The following is an 18,446-nucleotide window of genomic DNA, read 5'->3' as shown; positions in this document are numbered from 1 at the left end:
CCATGATATGATAGAGTGGACATGGTATATGGTTGGAGTGGGTGTGAGAATCTGGATTTTCTTTTTTAACACCCTAACGCCTATTTACCCTCTGACCATGGCATCCAGGCATCAACATCCTATAATAAAAACAGGAAATGCCAAAAAGCTCAGCCAGTCTGGCAGCACCCGTGGAGAGAGAAACGTTTCGAGTCCAATATGACTCTTCTTCAGTAATCTAAGGAGAGTTGTACCAATTCGAAACATGTTATAAGGGTATCTGAGTTGTGCTATTGGTCACGGAATTGATCTGCAGACAATTCTCGGTTGGAAATGTTAAGTTTATTTGCAATATACTCAACATGTGCTTTCAACTCCAAATCTCTCTATACTGACTGCTGAGGAAGCCCGCACTACTCTCCTATTGGTTACTACAGATCGTGTGATCTTTCCTAGCAAACATTATTCATAAAGGTACATTACACACTAAATAAAACCATAATCACTACAAAACATTAACCCTGTTTCTCTTTCCACAGATGCTGCCAGGCTTGCTGAGTTTTTCTAGCATTTTCTGTTTTTATTTCAGGTTTCCAGCATCTGCAGTACTTTGCTTTTATCAACACCCCATAAAGTGACAGCAGTTGTGTACTGAGACTATCAAAGCACTCCAACTGTGAACAGCTTCCTGGCTCTGATTATTTGGGTTCTGATTAAGAGAACAGTCACTTGGGTGAGTGGTCTGCTGCTGCTGCTAGTGGCCTGTGGGTGTCAACAGAATTATTGCCCTACAACAGTTAGAATTTCAAGAGGGCAATGCTAGAGAGAGAAACAAAGAGCCCCTTTAAATCATACAGCAGCTTTCAAGATCCCAGGATGGGCCAAAGCACTAATCAGTCAATGCAGTACTTCTTAAAGTGTAGCCACTGCTAAAGGAAACATGGCAGCCAATTTGCACACAGCAAGATCCCACAAACAGCGATGGGATAAATGCTCAGATATTCTGTTTTATTGATGCTGGTTGAGGGATAAACCTTGGCTAGGGTACAAGGAAGAACTCCCCTGCACTTCCTGTGGATGATGCTGTGGGATCTTTTATTGCCACCTGAGGGGGTGGTGGGGGGGTGGGGTGGTGTGAGGAACAGCTTTAAGAAACTCTGACACTGCATTGTTCCCTTAGTTCTCCATCAGCCCAATCATGGGCTGAGCAACAGTTATCCTTCAACCAAAATCACTAGAAAACAGACTATAAGGTCATTTAAATGTCACATTGCTGTTTGTTGGAGCTTTCTGTGCACAAATTGGCATCTGTATTTCCTATATTACACAGTGACTACACTTCAAAAAGTATTTAATTGACCTTACAGCACTTGGGATGTCAGGAGATTGGGAAAGGTGTGATATGAATGTGAGTATTGCTTTTTTAGATTTCTGTTTTAAATATTTAGGCCAGTATTGATCTGACCAAATGGATATTTTTACTGTCATTGTTGTTTACTTGGATGCTTGTTTTAGCTCACCATTTTAACAAAAAACAGGACTTAAAAGTCAAAAGAAATGAAGAGTCAGATTTTAAAATCAATCTTTTTCTATGGATGTGTGAGACTACCATCTGTTTCCCTCCCCCCTCCCCCCATCCCCTATCCCCAGCTTGGTTAAAGCTTATTATTCAACAGTTTAGAGAGACTGGAGATTCACACAGGACTTACTGACAATAACAGGCACTTGTTTTCCTTGATCGCTCCCATGCAGCCCAGAAAAGCCACCACCATGGTGACCGTTCCCACAACAATCAGGATGTTGGCTATGGAGAGAGATGGTAGGCTGGAGAGCAATGCTCCAAAGTTATTCAACCTCAGCAGGTAGATTCCCAATCCCATGATAATACATCCACAGATCTGAAAGAGATGGACATATTGACATAGCTTCTCCTACTGTGGGCAATAGCAAGACTCACACATCTCCTCTTCAAACAGTTACATAATTATGCACAGCCAGTGACCTTAAATAGACTTTCTGTTCCACGGGGTTGAAATGTAGTCCTCTCCCATCCCCTCCCTGACCCCAGGCACTGTTGCTGTGTCCTTGCATTTGGAGTAATCTGTACATCTATGCATGAAGGTCATTGGGATGTTATGTCACTTACATAGTCTATGGCTGCTGTCGGGGCTGCAGTATTCTGGGAAAGTCAGGGCTAATCTAACAGGGACGAACCACCAGTAAAGGCAAAAAATCATTATTACATCGAGTCCATGTGGAGGGTGTCTGTAAGAGTAAGAGTCCATGTAGAATGTCTGTAGAATCTCATTCTCCCACTCGATCCTCGTAGCTCTGCAAGTTTATTTCCCTCAAGAGCCCTTCCAATTTCCTTCTGAAATCAGAGATCACCTCCATTTCCACCACCTTGTAGGCACCACCACCACCCGTGTTCACCACCATTCATGACTGGATGTGGCAGGATGACAGAGCTTAGAACTGATCCTCTGGTTGTGGGGTCACTTAGCTCTGCCTATCACTTGCTGCTTATGCTGTTTGGCACACAAGTAGTCCTGTGTTATCGCTTCACCAGGTTGAAACCTCATTTTTATTTATGCTTGGTGCTGCTCCTGGTATGCCCTCCTGCACTCTTCATTGAACCAGAGTTAATCCCCTGGCTTGGTGGTAATGGTAGAGTGGGGGATATGAGTGGTTACAGATTGTGGTTCAGGACAGTTCTGCTGCTGCTGATGGCCTGCAATGCCTCATGGATGCCCAGTTTTGAGCTGCAAAAGCAGAGAAACCTGAATTGTTTGAAAAAGAAATTTGACCAAATGTGTGCAGCATGTGCTGTTACTCAGCACTCTGTCTAACTTCATAAAAAACAGCCAGGGTTTCATCAGCATCAGCCATGACTTATATAAAAGTTCACAGCATCCTGTGTGGCACAGGAGTACACTGAGTGCTGTTAAAGTAGCATTTGTCAGTACATAGCAGACAAGGGAACTTTACAGTGTTACCAGTTCATGGTCAGAACTAGGACTTACCTTATTAGGCAAGAATTATCATCTCAAATTATGGGTCCTGCACCATACATCTGGGTACATTAGTAACAGCCAGTGCTCTGGCTGACACGACAGTGTAGGATATCAGTATTATATAGTATGGATTCACACTGTGACACCGTGCAGAGCACAAACAACATACAGTAAGGGAACAAGCTTCAAAACATGCAAGCTTCTAAGAGGCTTGACAGATACTGAGAGACTGTTTCCCCTGGTCGGGGGAATCTAAAACACAAAGGCACAGTCTCAGGATAAGGGGCAGATTATTTTGGACTGAGATGAGGAGGAATTTCTTCACTGAAAGTGTGTGACTCTTTGGAATTCTCTACCCGAAGGTTGTGGATTCTCCATCATTGAATATATTTAAGGCTGAGATAGAGAGATTTTTGGTCTCTTAGGGAATTGAGGGATATGGGGAGCAGGCAGGAAAGTGGAGTTGAGGTACAAGATCAGCTATGGTCGTATTGAATGGCAGAGCAGATTTGATGGGGCACATGGGCTATTCCTGTTCCTATACATTGTGTTCTTAAACACTGACAAGTGCTCACTGTGCATTCATAATTTGTCCTGCAGACTTTTCTCCCAAGAATCTGCACTTACCCAAAATATTAAATTGAACGCAAACAGCATATATTTCAGTGTCTTCAAACATCCTTGAGCCATTCTGAGAATTCCACACCTACAGTAGAAAGAACAGGTATTATTCCATATCTGCACAGTCCATTTATTTAAACACAGAGCAGTCCTATAAACACAAACACAGCCTGGTCCTATAAACACAACCCATTCCTATAAACAGAGCCTGGTCCTGGAAACACAGCATGATCCTGGAAACAAACACAGACTAGTCCTATAAATACAAACATAGCATGGTCCTGGGAACACAGAGTGGTCCTATAAAATAGCCTGGTTCTATAAACATAACCTAGTCCTGTAAACACAATCTAGCCCTGTAAACACAACACGGCCATATGAACACAAGCCTGGTCCTATAAACGCAAATGCAGCCCAGTCCATCAAATGCAGCCCAGTCCTATAAACACAGCCCAGTCCTGTAAACACAGCATGGTCCTATAAACAGAAACACACCCTGTCCTGTATAAACAAACAGAGCCTAGTCTTGTAAACACAGACCAGTCCTATACACACAAACGCAGCCTAGTCCTGTACACACAAAGACACCCAGTCTTGTAAACACAGCCTGGTCCTATAAACACAGCCCAGTCTAGTAAACACAGCCCGGTCCTGTACAGACAAACATAGCCCAGTCTTGTAAACACAGCCCAGTCCTGTAAACACAGCCCAATCATATACACACACTCAGAGCACTTGTCCTATAAACACAGCTCAGTCCTGTACATGCAAACACAGCTCAGTCCTTTACACATGAACGCAGCCCAGCCCTGTGCACACAAACACAGCCCAGTATTGTAAATACAGCGCGGTCCTGTACACAAAAACATAGCCTAGTCCTGTAGCCACAGCTTGGTCCTGTACACAAAAATACATCCCGGTCCTGTGCACACAAACACAGCCTTGTCTTGTAAACACAGCTCGGTCCTATACACACAATGACAGCCCAGTCTTGTAAACACAGCCGGGTACTATATACAAAAAAAAGCATCCCAGGCCTGTAAACACAGCCTGATCCTATACATATAAGCGCAGCCTGGTCCTGTAAACACATCCTGGTCCTATGCACACAAACACAGCCTGGTTCTGTACACACAACCACAGCTCAGTTCTCTAAACATGGCCTAGTCTTGTAAACATAGCCTGGTCCTATAAATATAGCCCAGTCCTGAACACATAAACACAGCCTGGTTCTGTACACACAAACACAGCCAGTCCTGCACATATAAACACAGCCCAGGCCTATACACATTAACACAGCCCAGTCCCCAATCTTGTAAACACAGCCTGATCCTATACATAAAAACACAGCCAGTCCTGTAAACACAGCCCTGTCCAAGAACACAGCTTGGTCCTGTACACACAAACACAGCCCAGTCTTGTAAACAAAGCCCAGTTCTGTAGACACAAACACAGCCCGGTCCTGTACACATAAACAGAGTCTTGTCCTGTAAAAGCAGCCCGGTCCTATACACACAATCACAGCCCGGTGCTGTAAACACAGTCCAGCCTTGTAAACACAGCCTGGTCCTGTATACAGAAACATAGCTTTGTCCTGTAACCATAGCTTGGTCCTGTACATGCAAACACAGCCTTTCCTTGTAAACTGAGCCCAGTGTTTTAAACATAGCCCAGTTCTGTTAAGATAGCCTGGTCCTATAAACAGAAACACAGCCCGGTCTTGGAAACACAACCCAGTCCTATACGTATGCGTGCAGCTTGGTCCTGTAAACACAGCCTGGTCCTGTACATGCAAATACAGCCCAGTCTTTTAAACACAGCACGGTCCTATACACACAAGCACAGCTCAGTCTTATAAACACAGCCAGGACCTGTAAACACAGCTTGATCAGTACACACAAATACAGCTTGATCTGTATGCACAAACACAGCCCAGTCCTGTAAACACAGCCCAGGGCTGTAAATGCAGCCCAGCTCTGTGAACACAGCCTGGTCCTGGATGCACAAATACATCCTGTCCCTATAAACACAGGTGGTCCTCTACACATAAGCACAGTCCAGCATTGTAAACACAGTCTTGACCTATAAACAGAAACACAGCCCAGTCCTAGAAACACAGCTGAGATGGCCAAACACAGCCCAGTGCACTAAACATAGCTGAGACCGCCAAACACTGCCCGGTCCACCAAACACAGCCCAGTCCACCAAACACAGCCCAGTCTACCAAACACAGACAAGTCCACTAAACACAACCCAGTCCACTAAACATAGCCCGGTCTACCAAACACAGTCAAGCCCACAAAACACAGCCCAGTATACCATACAGAGCTGACACTGCCAATCACAGCCAAGTCCACCAAACACAGCTGAGACCGCCAAACATAGCCCAGTCCACAAAACACAGTCCAGTCCACCAAGCACAATCCAGCCCATGAAACCCAGCTCAGCCTACAAAACACAGCTGAGATCGCCAAACACAGACCAGTCCACAAAACATAGCCCAACCCACTAAACAGAGCAGAATCCGCTAAACATAACCTTGTTCACCAAACACGGCCAAGTCTACTAAACACAGCTGAGAATGTCAAATACAGTCCATCTACCAAACACATCCCAGTCCACTAAACACAGCCCAGCCTCCAATACACAGCCAAGTCCACCAAAAAAAGCCCACTGCGCCAAACACAGTCCAGTCTAACAAACACAGCACAGTCTATCAAATGCAGCTGAATCCACCAAACACTGCCCAGTCTACAAAACACAGCTGAGATCGCCAAACACAGCTCAGTCCACCAAACACAGCCCAGTCTACAAAACACTGCTGAGACCGCCAAATACAGCATATTCCACTAAACACAGGCCAGTCCACCAAACACAGTGCAGTCCATCAAACACAACCGAGACCACCAAACACAGTCCAGTCCATCAAACAAAGCCCAGTCCACCAAACACAGCTCAGACTACCAAACACAGCCCAGTCCACTAAGCACAACTGACACTGTCAAACACAGCTCAGTCCATCAAACAAAGCCCAGTCCACCAAACACAGCCCAGTCCACCATACGGAGCTGAGACTGCCAAACACAGCTCAGTCCAATAAACACAACGCAGTCCACCAACTACAGCCAAGTCCACTAAACACGGCCCAGCCCGTCAACACAGCTTAGACGCCAAACACAGCCCAGTCCTCTAAACACAGCTGAGACCACCAAACACAGCCCAGTCCACAAAATACAGACCAGTCCATCAAACACAGCTTAGACCACCAAACACAGCTCAGACCACAAAACACAGCCCAGTCCACTAAACAGAGCCCAGTACACCAAACACATTCCACTCCACCAAACACAGCCCAGTCCAAAAAACACTGTCCCTGGTTGCACAAAGCTGGCACATATTGGTATTGATGACCATAACGCTGTCAGATTGCCATTAAAAACTCATCCACTTCTTTAATGTCCTTTAGGGAAGGAAACCTGCTGTCCTTACCTGGCCTGGCCTACATGGGTCTCCAGACCCACTGTAATGGGGTTGAATCCTGATTGCCCCCTGAAACAGCCTAGAAAGTTACCCAGCTATATCAAACTATAACAAGACCTAGCAGCATCCTCTCCTGGTAAATTGACACACACAATAAATGCCAGCCTTTCCTTCAATGCCCATATCCTGAGAATAATTTAAATAAAGCTACTGATTGTTCTCTCACCACCACACTTTATTACATGACTCTTCCCATGTGGCTTGATGGCCTGTCCAATATCAAATTGTAGTGAAGCTAGAATTTTCTACAGCTTGACAATGACAGGCTGTTTTCTTCAGATCATGTCAAAATCTTCAATTTTATCCCCCGATGGTTTATAGTTTCAGGCCTCTGCTTGACACTGATCTGAGTTTCCAATCCCACAGCTAACCCATCACCAAGACTGGCTAACCTCTGTAACATTGCCCATCCCCAGCCCCCTTCACCTGCACCACCACTGAAACCATTGTTTACGGCTTCCTCATCTCCAGGTCATTGCCTCCAGGGCTGTCCCCTCAATAAAGCTCATGCTGCCCCTCACAAGATCCCGCTGACCCTCCACCCTGCCTTTAGCCCTCTTCCAGTCCCTGTCTGCCAATTGACCCCCACCCCCCAACATTCTATCATTAGTGACTGGCCCCTTACATACCCTGTCCTTGGGTCATTGATGCAGAATGACATTACATATGTAAGTACATCTCAAAACAAGAATTTCCTTGGCTCTAAAGCACATTGTGACATTGGGAAAAGCACAATTGAAATGCATGCATTGCCTTAATGGATAAAGGCTTCTTAATAAGGGTGTCTGGTATAGCAAGGGTTAATGTGGGACTGGGAAACAGTACAGCCCACAATGCAATACAAAGAGACACATGACCTGAGACTAGAGTCAATTGTGGACTGTATAGAGACCTGTGTAGAAGCAAACATGGAGTTAGCTCATAGCTTGGGCTGTGCCCTGTGTATATGTACATAGTTATGTGTTATCAATAAACACTTAGGCCTGAATCTTGCGTTCTGAGGTTGGGTGCATGCCCAACTCTAAAATTGCATGCATGTGTGCAATATTGAGGTTGGCGGGTGTGCATTGGAGTCGGAGCTGTGTCCAGCGACAATTAAAAGGCCAATTAAGGTCATTAAAAAGCCTATTGACCGCAATTTTACATTGCCCATGTGATTTTTAACTTGTCGCATGGACAGAACTGGTGGCCAGAAATCGCATTTTAATCATTTCCTCATCGACGGGCAGGATAAAAGGCCCCGGAGCAGCAGCATTTTCTCTGTCATTGCCAGTCCTTTGCTGCGTGAGTACAGAGTTGTCCCAGAGTTTCTTGGCATCTTGTTTGATTGTTAAACCCACGATTCAGCATCTCAGGTCTTCATCTTCCCTGGAAGGTCCCTCTAATTATTGCAGCACCACACTCCTTCATTTTCAAGGCACTGCTCCTCCATATCCCATCTAATGAGGGTAGTGTATTTCACTGGTGGAACCTCCTCTGAAGAGGAAGAGAGGGGCCGGAGGGGGAGGAGGCCAAGTGAGTGCAGACAGCATCCCAGGGACAGACCTTTAAGAGGAGAGGCACAGGCTCAGTTGGTGCAAGGCTAGCAGGGAGGCCAAGGTGGAAGGGCACACCGAAGATGCCACTACCCAGCGGCTAGAGTGTTCAGGCAGTGCTCCAACTACTTTCAGATGTCCGAGGTCCAGTGCCGCAGGAGGCTCTGCCTCTCCAGGGACACAGTAACAGCAAAATATCACATGATAGGTCTGGAAATTGCCTCCAACTACATGGGCGGACTCCCAATGCTGGTAGCTTTGAAAGTCACAGTGCCCCTGACCTTCTGTGCCTCTGGTTCTTTTCAGGGCTCAGTGGGGGATCTGTGCGGCATTTCTCAATCAGCTGCACACGGTTGTGTCAAGCCTGTGACTGCTGCTATCTTTAGACATGCTCGCACGTTGATCCACTTCTGGACAGACGAGGCGAGCCAGGCGGAGAGAGCACGAGGCTTCGCTGTGATGGGTGGGTTCCCCCACACCCAGGGTGTAATAGATTGCACTCACATGGCCATCACAGTGCCAGCAGATGAGCTGGGAGCTTTCATAAACAGAAAGAGGTTCCACTCAATGAATTTTCAGATTGTTTGTGACCACAGGACACAGATTCTCCAAGTTTGTGCCCATTACCCTGGGAGATCACACGATTCTCACATCTTGTGGCACTCACAGGTACCAAGGCTGTTTGTGGCTCCTGCACAGTGGATGGATGGATCCTGGGTGACAAGGGCTTTCCCATGAAGAGGTGGCTGATGACCCCACTTCAACACCCAAAAACTGAGGCCGAGGAGAGACACAACAGGAGTCATACCTCCACAAGGGTGGTGGTGGGGAGGACCATTGGGCTGCTGAAGATGCACTGCAGATGCCTGGACTGATAAGAAGGGAGCATTGCAGCATCCTCCAGAGTTGTCTCTCTCATAGTTGCTGCATGCTGCACCCTGCACAACCTGGCTCTGGCAAGGGGGGACCCACTGGGGGCTGAGGAAAGCACGGCTGCTCCACAGGTCATAGAGGATGACTCAAGTGATGGCTCAGAGGAAGAGCCTGGGGATGTGCAGGGTGAGGACCTCGAGGCAGAGGACAGGAACCCTCGTGAGGCAGGGACACCAGGGATGCTTTGATCCAGCAAACCTTCAGCTAGACATCCAAGACATCGATGCCTCTTCAAGACAATGGCACCGTCTCCTATGCTAACAATCACTAAATGAGAACCCAATCCAGTACACCAGTGCCACACAATGCCAAACTGTTACAAGCCTGTGCTGCATCAGGCACCTATTCAAACCATCCAACCAATTCAGCCCATTTAAATCAAATAAATGTTTATCTTGCTTCACATGAACAAACAAAGAACAAACAAAGTGTCCATCCCTAACACAAGGGTCAAAATAATTCATGCAAAAATTGTCACCCGTGACCCACCCCTGTTGTGCTCAAGGTGCCTTCAGCTTATGTCTGTGGGTGCTGTGTCTGGATGCCCCCCTCACTGACAGTGGCGTTGGAGGCAGCTGCTGACTCTGCTATCCTGGCGGCCCTTATGACCTTAGCGGTAGTCGGCTGGCCGCTGGAGACTGAGAGGGTGTGTCCAGCTCCATAGCTGGGCAATCCTCAGTCATCACAGCATCATCAGATGCAGCGCCCACTGGCAGAGGGGCGGAGGGGCTGTCCTTGTCCAGACTGCCCTGAGAGAGGCCCATAGAGACAACAGGCAGTTTATCCACCAGCGTGAGGTGCGCTTGAACATTCCGGTTCACCATTGAGGTCATGGCCTGTGTGAGGGCTTGCAGGTCCAAGTGCAACCCCAGGAACCCCTGAGTCTGCTCCTGAAGCTGCCTCTCCATGAGAGTCGCCACCCTCACAATGGAGGAGGCTGTGGGCTCGGCGTTAAGGTTCAACACAGAATTCACGCTCTGCATGGATTCCCCCATGGCAGAGACCATGGCAAGCAGACCCTCAAGGATCTCCACCAGTGCTCCCTACACATCCCGCTAGACATCCAGCATCTGCCGCCTGATGAACCAATTCAGAGTCTCGTCATCTGTCTCGGACGCAGCACAGTCCCAGTCTCCAGCTGTGCTCCCACTGTCGGCTCCCTGGGACCCCTCTGCCTCTGCCAGCTCCTCATGTGAGGGTGATGTGCCCTCACTGCTGTGCATTACCCATGGAGCTGATTAACTAATGGCCACCAAGGTGTGAATATCTGCACTGGAGCCTGGTTCAGGGAGATGGTGTGACATTGGTGCAGGTGTGGTGGCTTCCTCAGAGTTCAGTGAGGGGTCCTCAGGGTCACCGGCAGCTCCTGTGGGTGGTGCATCTGCGGGAGGAAAGCAGAGATCAGTACATTCAATCATCATCGTCACTATGCACGATTGGTGGGCTGAGGAGATGGTGGAGACCTGCTACAAGGTGCCATCTGCATTGGAGCTTCAATGGGCTCTCTGGCTTCAACAGCTCAATTTCTGATGAGAGGAGCCTGTTATGTTTCTATTACCCACCGCACACGTGCCTGTCACCTGCACTCTTAACATCACCTGAGACCCCCCGCCTTACCGCGACTGGAGGAGCGAGCTGGCCAGTGACATTCCAGCTCCAGTGCATCACTCTTTTATTCCTTGTGAGGATGCAGAGATTTGGCTCCTCCACCCATTCTGTGGCATTCTGCAGCATTATGACTGCTCTTCTCCTGATAGGGAAATATAGCCTCATTATTGCTCTGTCTCTCAGAAAGTCCATTCCTGGTTCCACCACCAACACGGGCATTAGGAGGGCCATGTCACTGTGGCACATCTCACCCTGCAGGTGGGGTGGCCTTCCCTTGCCGTCCCTGAACATTAGGATATGCTGCCGGACACTGTTCTCCTCAACCAGCACTCCCAGGCGCTCATCTGAGAAATGGGGGGCAGAGTGCCCACGCAACTTGCCCTCCCGCCTTCCATGACCACCAGGTGGTAAGGCCATGTCCATACACCAGGACACTTGTTGGATTGCTTCCAAACAGTTCCCTCAGCCTCCCCCACAACTCCTGGCAGCCTTCAGGGGCCCATTGGTCTTGCTGCCTGACTCATTCCCACCCCCACACACTGAAAACACACCCAGCAGTCACATTTCACAATGAGTGGGGCTTAATTGGCCAGCCAGAGTAAGTTCGCGTTCACCGTGTGAAATTGGCCAGGGGCGGGTTTTACATCTGCTTCTGGGCACACCAACTTCGGGTGCACCCCGAGGGTAGAATTCAGGCCTTAATGTTCAACCAAACAAGACTCAGAACCTCAGAGCAAGCAACATACAACATGGTGGCAGCGAATGGAAAAATCCAGAACCTCAGAGAAGTTGGAGCAGAAATTCAAAAGCTGAAAAATTAAAGGAGCAGCATTCAGACCCAACTGAAAACACCTGGTGTAAAGACACAGAAGGAGCTGAAAGAAGCTCCTTTTCAGAACAGGAAGCAGAATGGCACCTATCGCTGACCTTCTATCCAGCTCCACCCCCTTTTTATACTGTTTAAGAGTCCATTGCATTTCCATCGCTCTTTTAGCTCTGAAGAAGGGTCATACAGACTCGAAACGCTAACTCTGTTTCTCTCTCCACAGATGCTGTCAGACCTGCTGAGTTTTTCGAGCATTTTCTGTTTTTGTTTCAGATTTCCAACATCTACAGTATTTTGCCTTCATTTTAATGTTTAATTTCACTGCCACTTCTCGTTCAGGAATGCCTAACTTGAAGAAGCGCTGCTCTTCTCTCCGACAGGATTTCCGCTTGTCTCTTTTGCCCTGTTCACCTTCTTTGCTTTCCATTTCTCTCCTGGTGTTTGACAAGGTGTTTACTAAAACTCACTTTCACAGCCATATTTCCTTCCTCAGTGACTGTCTCTGTCTTCGACTTAGCCCATGTGGATTCCAACTGAAGTTCCATCCCTCATATTTCGAACCCACCCAGGATTACAGGTATCTCTGGGACATACAACACTCCTCGGATTGCTGTTCTCGCTGCATCCTGAGATCCACACTCAGTGCCATACACCACCATATGAACACACTCGACCTCTCCCTCCAGCAGCACCGATTCACCCTATCTCTAACTGTCCTTGCCTCCAGTTTCATTTTATTCTTCATCTTATCTGATGCCTTAACAAGAAACTTTGTCTCTTCCTTTCAGGTGCTAAGGAACACAAACTCATTGATACCAATGACTCATCGACACCAACGCCCATCCAGGACCCTCCACCCCTGCCCATCCCTCTGACCCCATCCCGCCTTCTATTCCCAGCCCCGGCCGTGTATTCACCATACCCCCTGACCTTCCCCTCTCTGATGCTGAATGTTCAGTGCTCAGCAAAGGACTTAGTTTCATACTCTTACACCCTTATCTCAATGAATTTCGGGCTCGGCACGATGCTGAACTCTTCTTCCGCTACCTTCGTCTCCGTGCTCACTTCTTTGGCAGGAGTCCTCTCCCCGTTCAACGGATCCTTTCACCCGCCTCCAGTATCCTCCCTCCACCTGGACCTCTCCCTCTGGATTCTTACCTGCTCTTGATCTTTTCATTGAGAACTGTTGACGTGACATCTGTCGTTTCAATTTCTCTGCTCCTCTCACCCACTCTAACCTGTCTCTTTCTGAACTTGCTGCACGCTGTTCTCTCAGGTCCAACCCTGACTTTGTCATCAAACCTGCTGACAAGGGTGGTGCTGTTGTTGTCTGGTGCACTGACCTCTACCTCACAGAGGCTGAGCGTCAACTCTCAGACACTTCCTCCTACCTCCCCCTGGACCATGACCCCAAAACTGAACATCAAGCCATTGTTTCCAGGACTGTCACTGACCTCATCTCCTCTGGAGATCTTCCCTCCACAGCTTCCAACCTCATAGTTTCCCAACCTTGGACAGCCCGCTTCTACCTCCTCCCCAAAATCCACAAAAAGGACATTCCCGATGGACCGATTGTGTCAGCCTGTTACTGCCCCATGGAATTAATTTCTTCCTATCGTGACTCCCTTCTCTCTCCCCTTATCCAGCCTCGTACCACCTACATTCACAATTCCTCTGATGCCCTAGGTCATAACAATTTCCAGTTCCCTGACCCCAACTGCTTCCTCTTCACAGAGATAAAAACAAAAAAACTGCGGATGCTGGAAATCCAAAACAGAAACAGAATTACCTGGAAAAACTCAGCAGGTCTGGCAGCATCGGCAGAGAAGAAAAGAGTTGACATTTCGAGTCCTCATGACCCTTCGACAGAACTTGAGTTCGAGTCCAAGAAAGAGTTGAAATATAAGCTGGTTTAAGGTGTGTCGGGGGGGCGCGGAGAGACAGAGAGAAGTGGAGGGGGTTGGTGTGGTCGTAGGGACAAACAAGCAGTGACAGAAGCAGATCATCAAAAGATGTCACCAACAATAGAACAAAAGAACACATAGGTGTTAAAGTTGGTGATATTATCTAAACGAATGTGCTAATTAAGAATGGATGGTAGGGCACTCAAGGTATAGCTCTAGTGGGGGTGGGGAGAGCATAAAAGATTTAAAAATATTTAAAAATAATGGAAATAGGTGGGAAAAGAAAAATCTATATAATTTATTGGAAAAAAAAAACAAAAGGAAGGGGGAAACAGAAAGGGGGTGGGGATGGAGGAGGGAGCTCAAGACCTAAAGTTGTTGAATTCAATATTCAGTCCGGAAGGCTGTAAAGTGCCTAGTCGGAAGATGAGGTGTTGTTCCTCCAGTTTGCGTTGGGCTTCACTGGAACAATGCAGCAAGCCAAGGACAGACATGTGGGCAAGAGAGCAGGGTGGAGTGTTGAAATGGCAAGCGACAGGGAGGTTTGGGTCATTCTTGCGGACAGACTGCAGGTGTTCTGCAAAGCGGTCGCCCAGTTTATGTTTGGTCTCTCCAATTTAGAGGAGACCACATTGGGAGCAACGAATGCAGTAGACTAAGTTGGGGGAAATGCAAGTGAAATGCTGCTTCACTTGAAAGGAGTGTTTGGGTCCTTGGACGGTGAGGAGAGAGGAAGTGAAGGGGCAGGTGTTGCATCTTTTGCGTGGGCATGGGGTGGTGCCATAGGAGGGGGTTGAGGAGTAGGGGGTGATGGAGGAGTGGACCAGGGTGTCCTGGAGGGAGCGATCCCTACGGAATGCCGATGGGGGGGTGAAGGGAAGATGTGTTTGGTGGTGGCATCATGCTGGAGTTGGCGGAAATGGGGGAGGATAATCCTTTGAATGCGGAGGCTGGTGGGGTGATAAGTGAGGACAAGGGGGACCCTATCATGTTTCTGGGAGGGAGGAAAAGGCGTGAGGGCGGATGCGCGGGAGATGGGCCGGACACGGTTGAGGGCCCTGTCAACGACCGTGGGTGGAAAACCTCGGTTAAGGAAGAAGGAGGACATGTCAAAGGAACTGTTTTTGAAGGTAGCATCATCGGAACAGATGCGACGGAGGCGAAGGAACTGAGAGAATGGGATGGAGTCCTTACAGGAAGCGGGGTGTGAGGAGCTGTAGTCGAGGTAGCTGTGGGAGTCGGTGGGTTTGTAATGGATATTGGTGGACAGTCTATCACCAGAGATTGAGACAGAGAGTTCAAGGAAGGGAAGGGAAGTGTCAGAGATGGACCACGTGAAAATGATGGAGGGGTGGAGATTGGAAGCAAAATTAATAAGTTTTTCCAAGTCCCGACGAGAGCATGAAGCAGCACCAAAGTAATCATCGATGTACCGGAGAAAGAGTTGTGGAAGGGGGCTGGAGTAAGACTGGAACAAGGAATGTTCCATATACCCCATAAAGAGATAGGCATAGCTGGGGCCCATGCGGGTACCCATAGCCACACCTCTTATATGGAGGAAGTGAGAGGAGTTGAAGGAGAAATTGTTCAGCGTGAGAACAAGTTCAGCCAGACGGAGGAGAGTAGTGGTGGATGGGGATTGTTCGGGCCTCTGTTCGAGGAAGAAGCTAAGGGCCCTCAGACCATCCTGGTGGGGGATGGAGGTGTAGAGGGATTGGACGTCTATGGTGAAGAGGAAGCGGTTAGGGCCAGGGAACTGGAAATCTCTCCTCACCGTCCAAGGGCCCAAACACTCCTTTCAAGTGAAGCAGCATTTCACTTGCATTTCCCCCAACTTTGTCTACTGCATTCGTTGCTCCCAATGTGGTCTCCTCTACATTGGAGAGACCAAACGTAAACTGGGCGACCGCTTTGCAGAACACCTGCGGTCTGTCCGCAAGAATGACCCAAACCTCCCTGTCGCTTGCCATTTCAACACTCCACCCTGCTCTTTTGCCCACATGTCTGTCCTTGGCTTGCTGCATTGGTCCAGTGAAGCCCAACGCAAACTGGAGGAACAACACCTCATCTTCCGACTAGGCACTTTACAGCCTTCCGGACTAAATATTGAATTCAACAACTTTAGGTCTTGAGCTCCCTCCTCCATCCCCACCCCCTTTGTGTTTCCCCCTTCCTTTTGTTTTTTTTTTCCAATAAATTATATAGATTTTTCTTTTCCCACCTATTTCCATTATTTTTAAATATTTTTAAATCTCTTATGCTCTCCCCACCCCCACTAGAGCTATACCTTGAGTGCCCTACCATCCATTCTTAATTAGCACATTCGTTTAGATAATATCACCAACTTTAACACCTATGTGTTCTTTTGTTCTATTGTTGGTGACATCTTTTGATGATCTGCTTCTATCACTGCTTGTTTGTCCCTACGACCACACCAACCTCCTCCACTTCTCTCTCTCTCTCCGCGCCCCCCCGACACACCTTAAACCAGCTTATATTTCAACTCTTTCTTGGACTCGAACTCAAGTTCTGTCGAAGGGTCATGAGGACTCGAAATGTCAACTCTTTTCTTCTCTGCCGATGCTGCCAGACCTGCTGAGTTTTTCCAGGTAATTCTGTTTTTGCTTCCTCTTCACCATGGACGTCCAATCCCTCTACACGTCCATCCCCCACCAGGATGGTCTGACGGCTCCCAATATAGTCTCCTTTATATTGGGGAGACTAAACACAGATTGGGTGACTGCTTTGCAGAATACCTGCACTCAGTCTGCAAGCAGCCCTTCCTGTCACTTGCTATTTCAACACACCACCCTGCTCTCATGCCCACATGTCTGTCCTTGGCCTGCTGCAATGTTCCAGTGCAGCTCAACGCAAACTGGAGGAACAGCACCTCATCTTCCGACTAGGCACTTTACAGCCTTCCGGACTCAACACTGAGTCCAACAACTTCAGACCATGAACTCTCCTCCATCTTCACCCACTTTTTAATCCAATCTTTATTTATCTATTTATTTATTTAAAATTATACTTTATTTTGATCTTTTATTTATTTGTTCATTTTTTTACTTTCCCCCACCACACAGGGCCACCTGTCACTTGTTTCTATGTTTTGCTTTCACAGAGCACTGACCCTTGCTCTGCTATTAACACATTCTGCTATCTTACCTTTATGCAACTTCTTTACTCTTCACCACTGCCATTAACACTCACTTTGTCTTGTGTCCATGACATCTTTGTCAATCTCTCCTTAGCTCCCATTTATCGCTGACCTTTTATTATGCTCCACCTCCGTTAAACAGTATTAAATCCATCACATTTCCACTTCTCTTTAGCTCTGAAGAAGAGACATTTGGACTCAAAACGTTAACTCTGTTCCTCTCTCCACAGATGCTGCCAGACCTGCTGTGTTTTTCCAGCATTTTCTGTTTTTATTCTGGCTGAGGACTCCACAAGATCTCATGGGGGTCCATTGTGATTGTCCACAGAGTGCAGAGTCATAGGACTGAGCAGGGTGAGCAAAAAAATTCCGTCCTAAGCCCGGACTAGTTTAACCAGCTCCAGTGCTGTAAGAAGGTCAGTGTAGCCCGTTTCCGAAAGCACCACGGCCAGTCCGGGATCAGAATCGGCGCTATACCACGTGGCAATCGAGCTCGTCGTCAGGTCAAAGAAAAGAAGGTGAAATCAGGAATAAATTGTAAAACACCCAAAAACCCTCTGAGATCACAGGGAAGGCCCAGCTTAGTTGATTGAGCAAATGGCTGCACAAAACTAAAGACAAAATGGTTGGGACCACCATCGCCCAGGGAGCCGGGCAAAACGCAAACAGCATGGGGAGAAAAACGGTTACTGCACCCCAAAGCTGCACAGCATTTAAAGCTGTAATCACCTGAACTTTAAAGCAACCACAGAAAACAAATCAACATTACCAGGCCAGGCTGGACTGATTCAAGGGCCAGGCTAAACATAAAATTGGGGACTTAGGTACAAAAGATTCTTAAAGTCCCTGATAGCTTCAGGATTAAATAGAATGACAGAAGCTGAACAAGTGAATACATTATTTTATTCAGGTCTAATAGCCGATAATATTATTTCAAGGCAAGGAATAAACAAATCCTCAGGTAATTTGATGAAGTTCTAAAATCATTTGATACACATTTTAATCTAAGAAGCAACAAAATTTTCGAGAGAGTGAAATTCAACAAATATGTCCAACATCCTGGAGAACCTGTTGACTCTTTTATAAACAAATTTTACAGATTGGCTGAAAGCTGTTACTATGGTGGCCTAAAGTCAGAACTCATAAGGGACAAAATTGTTGTCAGAGTGGCTGATAATGCCCTTTCAGATATTGCAGAATGAGGAAGATCTGACTCTATAAAAAGCCATCCAAATAGTCAGGCAGTCTGAAATCTGCTAACAGCACCAATTCATTTTGTTTTGCAAAAACAAGCCATGGTACAGAGCAACCCCAACTGAACAGCTGATG

General features: G+C 47.4%; 1 protein-coding gene across 2 annotated transcripts in view; it reads right to left on the bottom strand.

Annotated features, from left to right (window-relative positions):
* Positions 1–18,446, bottom strand: part of LOC121282333 (leukocyte surface antigen CD53-like) — a 77,894-nt gene that overhangs the window by 34,373 nt on the left and 25,075 nt on the right. For both annotated transcript variants that reach the window (XM_041196026.1, XM_041196027.1), the window contains 2 exons: positions 3,621–3,699; positions 1,689–1,877 (listed from right to left, as the gene is read on the bottom strand). In XM_041196026.1, the coding sequence (XP_041051960.1) occupies positions 1,689–1,877; positions 3,621–3,699 (268 nt within the window). The remainder of the gene's footprint in view (positions 1–1,688; positions 1,878–3,620; positions 3,700–18,446) is intronic.

The sequence above is a fragment of the Carcharodon carcharias genome, chromosome 9 (genome assembly GCF_017639515.1).
Source record: "Carcharodon carcharias isolate sCarCar2 chromosome 9, sCarCar2.pri, whole genome shotgun sequence".
In the NCBI taxonomy this organism is placed as follows: Eukaryota; Metazoa; Chordata; class Chondrichthyes; order Lamniformes; family Lamnidae; genus Carcharodon; species Carcharodon carcharias.
Note: the sequence above shows the minus strand (reverse complement) of the source record. Positions and strands in the feature narration are given on the sequence as shown.